This window comes from Humulus lupulus, chromosome 1 (genome assembly GCF_963169125.1).
Source record: "Humulus lupulus chromosome 1, drHumLupu1.1, whole genome shotgun sequence".
In the NCBI taxonomy this organism is placed as follows: Eukaryota; Viridiplantae; Streptophyta; class Magnoliopsida; order Rosales; family Cannabaceae; genus Humulus; species Humulus lupulus.
The window spans coordinates 39,245,484-39,254,084 of NC_084793.1; the positions used below are offsets into that span (position 1 = coordinate 39,245,484).

General features: G+C 30.5%; 1 protein-coding gene across 2 annotated transcripts; it reads right to left on the bottom strand.

Moving 5' to 3' along the window:
- Positions 1 to 276: 276 nt before the first annotated feature.
- LOC133823325 (uncharacterized) lies at positions 277 to 4,019 on the bottom strand. 2 transcript variants are annotated; one of them, XM_062256103.1, is made up of 8 exons: positions 3,278 to 4,019; positions 3,012 to 3,161; positions 2,780 to 2,929; positions 2,552 to 2,635; positions 2,262 to 2,363; positions 1,825 to 2,142; positions 1,405 to 1,727; positions 277 to 1,256 (listed from the first exon to the last, which is right to left on the bottom strand). In XM_062256103.1, the coding sequence occupies exons 1-8, from the start codon at positions 3,798 to 3,800 to the stop codon at positions 639 to 641; spliced, it is 2,268 nt and encodes a 755-aa protein (XP_062112087.1). In that variant the 5' UTR covers positions 3,801 to 4,019; the 3' UTR covers positions 277 to 638. The 2 variants fall into 2 exon arrangements, with proteins under 2 accessions (XP_062112087.1, XP_062112013.1); XM_062256029.1 differs by having other exon boundaries at positions 2,552 to 2,641.
- Between the last annotated feature and the right edge of the window lie 4,582 nt (positions 4,020 to 8,601).

Below are 8,601 nucleotides of genomic sequence, written 5' to 3' on the forward strand. Positions count from 1 at the left end.
GATAAAGCTTCCTTTATTTGAAAAATATATGCCTGAAAAAGCATGATGAGTGAAGAAGAAGATGTACATGTATATTTTATAGATGGATTGAGTTTTTTTTAGCAATATATATATATATTCTAATATACAAGCATATTAGAGAATCATATTTCTAAATTGTATTATAAATTATTCGAAACTAATATAGAAAACTACAATATTTATAAATTTTTTTTGTTTTAAAATAATAAGAAAAAAAATTGTAAACAAACAAGTCAGTGTAACTTGCTCCCACTCATCCGGGTCGGGTTTGACCCGACATACTTTAGAACCCTTAGCGGGGCAGGGCGGCCGGACTGGCTCACCTCCATTTACATGTGAGGGCTTGCTACAGCCGAGTCTGTAATTTCTGCAGCCAAACCTAGTACTTTGTAATCGTGTGTTCCTTTTGTGTTAAATGAATTTCATTTAATTTTAAAAAAATAGTTATTAATAATTAATAAAATATAGAAAGAGTTACACACAAAATTAACCTCCACCAAAATATATGATAGGAAACGTAGGCATAATTGATTTCAAATTGGCAAACAATGCGTAAAAAAGAAAAAAGAAAAATTGAAAAAAAATTGTAGGAACAATAGTACTCTTTAGTATTACTATTAGTAAGGGGAGAAGGCAACCTTGTAACTACGCTGAGGGACCTTCTTAAAGTTAGCCCATATAAGGTCAAAATACAATGGAAATTGAGCTAGAGCAAATAAAGATACGGGCAAGCATGTAATGGCATACACGGGAAACGCTGCGTACTTGAGTTTCTCCTGAAGAACAAAGAAATGACCAGCGCAGAACGAAATCAGCATGGAAGCAATGGACACAAACAGCGACGTTAGCCCCATCAAGAGCTTTCTCGGTAGATCTCCTCCAAAATCTCGTTCTTGGTACCGAGACGTGAGTATTGCAAGGAACATGACCACGGAGGTGACTGAGAAGCACAAGGCCACCAGTGATGCTATGGCGAAAATCTCGAAAGCCGGCTTATCTTCGAGGATTGGTCTACCACTGATCTCGTTGTTGCCTCCCGGGACAGTGGTTGACGTAGCGAAAGCGACGGTGGCGATAAGGGCGGCCACCAGGGAGCAGGACTGTGATGTGCTCGTCAACCATTCTCCGCCGGCTTCGAAGAGACCCCTGTGTGTTTCGGTGAAAATGTCCCTTGCTGTCTTGCGAGCGTTGTTGTAGCGGACAAAGAAGTTCACTGGCATAGACCTTTTCACATACTGCAAGAATACCAATATATATAATGAAGAATCCATCTTATAACAAATAAATAGTCACAATTGACAATCGAAGTTAGTAAATTGTATCAGACGTACATAAACAGAGGATAACATAAGCTAGGAGTGAGAGCTTGAAACCTAATATTACCTCATACCATTTGATTTCCCACTGCATTTGAAGAGCAGCGCCTGGGATTAGCCAAGGCTTATAGTCTCCCAACATGGCAGCGAGATGTAGGGCACTGTTCCCTTTGTTGTCCACTTGTTGAAACACACTGTCTTTCAAGATGTTCCTCTTCAACAACATCTTGTACACATGCGGTTGCCGATGCTCCACTGCCAGTAGCACTATATTCTTCTTCTCCGCGTTCGTGTCATGAATAGCCACAGGAAAAAGCTCAAGGATTTTCTCCACCAATTCCGTCACACCATTTTTCGCTGCAAATAATATCGCTGTTTCATTCTCCTCTCCTATCAATTACGTATACGTACATATGTTTTAGGCCAATTTTTTAGCTCATCCAAAATAACATTCCAGAGAGTCTAGCATAATGATTAAACCACCTACCTTTTTTATCATCATTTGTACCATCAACGTTGGTTCCTTTGTCATTGCCATTTGGGTTGTTTAATTTGAAAGAAGTATCATCAACAGAGGTGGCTGTACCGATCATGGTATCAGCAGCAAAAGTTGCATCTCCATCCTCAGCAATCTCATAAGGCTTGGTCTCACCACTTTGTTTTTGGGGTGATACTACTACCTGTGGACTCGCTCCAGTGTTTTCGTACTCATACATGGAAGCATGCTTAAGAAGTTCATTCATGATTTGAACCGACCACACATGCCTCTCTTTCTTTTCCTTTACTCTGGTAATCATCCTAGACCCTTTAAGGAATATATTGGACAGAAAGAAACAAAGTTATTGAGCAAAACAACTACATATATATGATCTCAATATCTAAAATATTATACTTTTGCTATGTTGATTTTGGAGCTAAATATACCGAATCCAAGAATGACCAGCAATGCCTTGCATACAATCTGGAAAAGGTTGAAGCAGGTGGCGTAATTAGGGGGAAATAATCGATGATCACTTTGAGATCCAGCTGCAGGGTGTGAATAGTATGTAACTAATTAATCGACGTCCATTTTATGTACTGTTAACGAGTTAGTGTAGAACCAGGATAGAGCTAATAGTGCAATAGCACTGCAAATATTGGAATCTACTTGTATAACTTATATACTCTATTACTAATATTGCATCGTGTGGAGAGACGTTAATAAATTTGTTCACCCTTGTGTTCTATGGTGACAGCATTCGGTCCTCCAAGGCTCTCTCCACCAGCTCCTGTGCGTCCTTGATGTGCATCTTTTTTTACTGTGACTAAAAAATTAGAATGTTCACTGTTTAAGAATTATAAATGGATATAATTAGAATGTTCACTGTGCGTCCTCCATATATTTATATATCTGTGTGTGTGTTAAGAATGATAAATGGATATAATAGATGTATATAATATACCAACTTCAACGGCATTCGTCAGCAGTCGAACCAAATTCACGCAAGTTTTGTAATTTTCTGGATAGCTTTGTAACTTTTCTTTGTCTAATCTTTTCATCAGTAAAGTAATGCGATCTTCTGATTCTGGCTTCAGCTCATCCACAAACGTCCCTTTATTCATTAAAATGAACATAATTTTTAGTTACCAACTTTTGTCATGATAATAGTGTTAATAATAATAAGAGGCACTTACAATAGGAAATGAGGCTGTGCCAACGACCAAGGTTGCTACCACTTTTGAAGGCAAATGGTTTACTGGCCAAAATATGGAGAGGAGAAAATCCATGCTCGTCAACAGAGTTAACTAGTTCCGGGTACAATTGAATAATCTGAAATGCCAAATCTGCCAAAAACACAAATTAAAACACATAGAATTGTCATGTCACTACTAACACTTTTAGACTATAATTAGCTCAGCATAATATATATATATATAAGTGAATATTAAAATTTTCTCACCGAAGTACTCTCCGGCGATGGCGCAATGAAGAACGGTCTGACCGTCGCGCCTACGGCAAAAAGAGCCGTCGTGAACGGTGCCACTAAGGTAATGCAGACAGAGGAAAGCTTCTTTCTTTCCTCTTAGAGCGGCCAAAAACAGAGGAGTCTCGCTGTTATTGTTACGAGTTCCAACCAACGACGGATCAGCTTTGGCCATACAGTGACACATTCTCACGTATCCCATTGAGGCCGCGAGGTGGAGAGGAGTGTTCCCTCTGTCGTTTTGAATAGCGAGCACTTTTTTCGAATTGGAAACGACACGTCGTACGAGCGCTTCGACCACATCTTCTTGGCAGTCGGAGACGGCTATGTGAAGTGCCGTGTAACCTGACCTTGTGATCTTGGCTTCATGCGCTGCGTAGTTTTGCTCGTAAGCTCTTATAACTTCATTCCATTCGCCCTTCATGGCGACATTGAACAATTCTTTCTTGATTTTCTCCATTTCACAACTGATTATATTGGTTTCCACGGTGGAGGCCATTGTGCTCCTCTAGTATTTTACCAACTATGATCTCTCTTATATGAAGCTGGCATATATATGTGTATATATATATATATATTTATGTTGTTCGTTCTAGCAGGTTGCTATATATATAATAAACTATATATATTGTTATAAAAAAGGAAAAGGTTGATGCCTATTTGCAGAAAATGTTATTCAATTGTATTAAGTAATATATATCTTAAACAGAGAAACGTCTTGTACCACAATCGATCTATATAGGTTGATATGCTAACGAAAATGAGGGCATATTTAAAGTTATTTAGAAGAAGAACAACTTAATTTGTAGGCAATCTTTGGAAGCAGTAGGAAGAAGAGTGCTTTTCCTATAATGGTTCTAATAGACTTGCCCATCAAGTCACGTATGCTACAAAAATCTTGTTTGCTAATCTTTTCGTTAAGGTTTTTAATTTTATTGGAAAATACAAATATTCTCTAAGATTGAAGAAGCCTGCTCTTTATTACTTAACTAGTATATAGTGCCGTGCGGTTGTTTAGATATATATATATATATATATATATTTAATATATATATGTATAGCTCAATTCTCATAGTTAAATCTTTCATCCTTAATTTTATTAGCTTTTGTTTAATTATCAACTCTTTTAACTCATTACTCTAATTTTAAAATAATTTATTTAATTATTTTAAATTCAAATATTAGTACATTACATGTAAATATTACATAGTGTGTATCCCATGATTTTTTTACTTTTTGAACTCCAATATCAAAACAATATTAACAATAATAGGTGTTGTAGTGTAAATCTTCGTATAGATACAGAGTTTAAATCTTCACCCATGATAAAATGTTTGCAAAAGATTCATTTGGTATTTTATTTCATATGGTTTCTAGATATATACATATTAAAAACAATAATTAATAATTATATGTGCTCAAGTTTGTTTTACTTCTAATTGCACGTATTAGAGTCCAACAATTTCCAAAACAAATCCTATATAGTTAGTTTCTTTGTAGTAACCAAGATTACATTTCTCTTAGACCTCTTTATTTATATGATTATAGGTTGCCTTTATTTTATAGAAGATATTTAACTTGAGTTGTGGTAATAGAATAAGGTTTAATTTTTGAAATATTTAGTAGTTATGATTATAGTATTTTGTGGTTATGATTAGTATAGTATAGTATAGTATAGTTTTGTGATATCAGTAGCCCTGTTTGTGGAAAATGAGTGATTGTGTAAGAAAAAATTAATTATGGTATTATTAAAAAATGTTATGGATCGAGTCTACGTAAAGCCCTAAAGCCCAATAAGATTTTGGGCTTATTAAATTCAAAATCAGGCTAGAGAATTAGAGTGTGTTATTTTATGGTTAGTTAGGATATTTGTGGATTATGTTGTTATTTAGATAATTAAATAAAATTTTCGTAACTTTAGGGTACTGTAACATCGGTCCCATTTTTGACCCATTTATATTATGATTTTGGAAAAATAGTATTTCTAAAAAGTTGTAGATAATTGAATTAGCTTTCTAATGATATAAGATTATTTAAATCGTACTCCTACAGATTCAGTTATGTTAATTTTACTACAGGTGAGTCCAGAGTTACGAGATTTAGGTAGTTAGAGGTTGATATATTTTTCCTAGGTAGTTTGATGTTAGATTATTCCTCAATTATTTAATAAAAATATTAATAAGATAATTTAGAGATATTTTCTATAGAAATTAGGATTTCATTTTATTTAAATTTGGATTATAGTTAGAATGAAATTAGGATTTTTGAGAGCCTATAAATAGAGATAGAGCGGCTTAGAAAAAATTTAGAGTGACACATCAACTATTATTACAAGAATAATGATACTATTATATTGTTTATAGATATTTTATAATGATACTATTATTTTTTATAGATATTTTCTCTTAATTAAATATATTTGTATATAAATACAGTAATATAGATAAATAATGATATTTTTCAATATATAATGTTGAATTTACAAATTTAAATGATATAAAAATTTATATTAAATATATAAAATATAAATGATATATTAAATTTGATAACTCAAAAAATATATAACTATGTTGTATTTGGGCAAGGTTGAGTTAAATCAATCACCCATATAAGAATAAAAATACAAATGTTGGGACCAATCAAAGTAATCAAACGGTGCTTTATTTACAGAATAATTGTATAACATCCACAATGGTTTGTAAATCATGTGAGACTATAAGAATTTTTTTAATTGTTAATTAATTATCTATATATTTATATAAAAGAGATATTTGAGGAGATGAGGTGGCACCCTCTTCTTCTAATCTTCTATTTTTTCTATATATTAATTATCATTTCCTCAAACCTCTCTTTTATATAAATATATAGATAGAAAGATATAAATTATTATTATTATTATTAATCATAAATTAGAAAAAGTAAAATAAAAAATGATAAAATATAGAGATCGAGTGGTTTGGAAAAAATTTAGAGTGACACATCACCTATTATTATAAGAATAATAGTAGTATTATTTTCTCTTAATTAAATATATTTATATATAAATATAGTTAAATAAATATTTTTTCAATATATAATAAATAATTTACAAATTTAAATGATATAAAAATATACATTACAAAAACTTAATATGTAAAGTATAAAGTATATATTAAATTTGATAAACTCAAAAAAAATATAGGGCAAGATTGAGTTAAATCAATCACCCATATAAGAAAAAAAATACTAATATTTGGATAAATTAAAGTAATCAAATAGTACTTTATTTATAGATTAAATGTATAATACCCACAATGGTTTGTAAACCATGTGAGACTATTGAAATTTTTTTAATTATTTCTTTTAAATATATAATATATATAAAACTAATAATATTATAATATATATTATTATAATAAAAAAAATATATATTATTGTTTATATATATTATTATAATAATATAATTTAATAATGTAATATAATAATAGTAATATGTTATTTTTTGTTATATTATTATAATATTATTATTATAGTAATTATATATAATATAGATAGTTATATATATATATATAATACATTCTTTAAATCTTTATTTTTATAATAGATAATAATTGATTTTTATTTGTTTCTTCAACTAATTATAATATTTTTTTTGTTATACTATGAGTTATTATTATTTTTTTGATTAGTTTAATTCTAATAATATATGATATATATATATATATATGATTATTCTTGAAAAAAAATAGTTGTTATTAGTTTTATTTTCTCATTAAAACATGACACTAACTAACAAAAAAAATAAAAGTGTTATTTAGGTTTTGAAAAGTTGTCTTCAAAACAATATTGGTAGATATTTTATTGTTGGGTTGATGAGAATGTGACAAAAAGTAAATACATGATTTATTATTTAAATTATATTTATGTGAAATTTTACAAAATTAAATATAATGTTGATATTAATGTGTAGGTTAATATTTGGATTGGTCTTAAAGCATTGGATTAGAAGTTGGCTTGCGAGAGGTATATTGTATTTGATTTTTTAAAATTTTTAATATAAATTGTATAACTTTAGTGAAGTTTGGATATCTTAGATATTCATCCGTAGTGAAGTATGTTATGAAAATTCTGTGTGCTGCGGTGATAACGGAATGTTGAAAACTTGCATGTATTAGTGAAATAGGTTCTGAGAATTTTGTGTGCTGCGGTGATATTTGGATAAAAATATGTGTGTTGTTTGATTTGTTTGTGTTGATTGTGATAGATGGCTAGGCTAGTAAATTAGGAGATATGTTGTCCGATTTTTTGTTTGATTTACTTTTATACTTTAATGTTTTCTCTTCAAAATTTTAATGACAATACTTCTATAAATGATATCGCAATGAATATGTTGTCACACTTGAACTGAGACATTGGTAGCAAGATAGTTGTGTAACAATTGTGAATAAACTCATTTATTTACACTACAATAAAAATCTAGTTATAATTTTTCATGTTTGGTGTATTATAATGTGATTTTTCACGTTTTAGGGAAGTTCATGGCAACCAATCCTTACTTTGGAAAGATTATTGGCAACAAGAGTGAGTACAAGGACAAGAAGAAGAATGATATGTTGTTTGACAATGAATTTAGTGTTTTATTTTATTTGTAATTTTTATTATAGTAAATGATTCTTGTTTGAGTGATTAATTATTTATTTTGTAAATCTAGTTATTTATTTTTTAAGGTCAAGACGATTATGTTATAGACAATGCTATATGATTTTTGAGTCATAGTGTTATATTTGTTCCAAAATTTGTTTTATTAGATTTGCAAATACTTTGTATAAGTTTTGTTATTTTAATCTATAATTTTTTAGATTTGTATATAAATGTTTCATTTAAATCATAATTTTTAATTTAAAATAAAAATAAAGTTTTGCCAGCAACACCGACACCTAATAACTGTCGTCGTTGCCAGCAACTACGATACCTAATAAATGTCAGTGTTACCCCACAACAATGACATTTTTTAATTGTTGGTGTTGCCAGCAACAACGACACCTAATAACTGTCGGCGTTTCCAACAATAACGACACCTAATAACTGTCGGTGTTGCTCACAACAGCGGCAATTTTTAACTGTCGGCGTAGCTACCCCTATGCCAGCATAGACAAATATGACAGTTAGTCGTTGCTTAATAGCGACAGTTAAAAACTGTCGGAAAAGCTCATTTTTGTAGTAGTGAATGGTGTGTTGCTTAACACAAAACAATAAAAACGTAACGAAAACTGATATATATACATATTATGATAGTTTTGTATTAAATTTCTTTTGAGAGA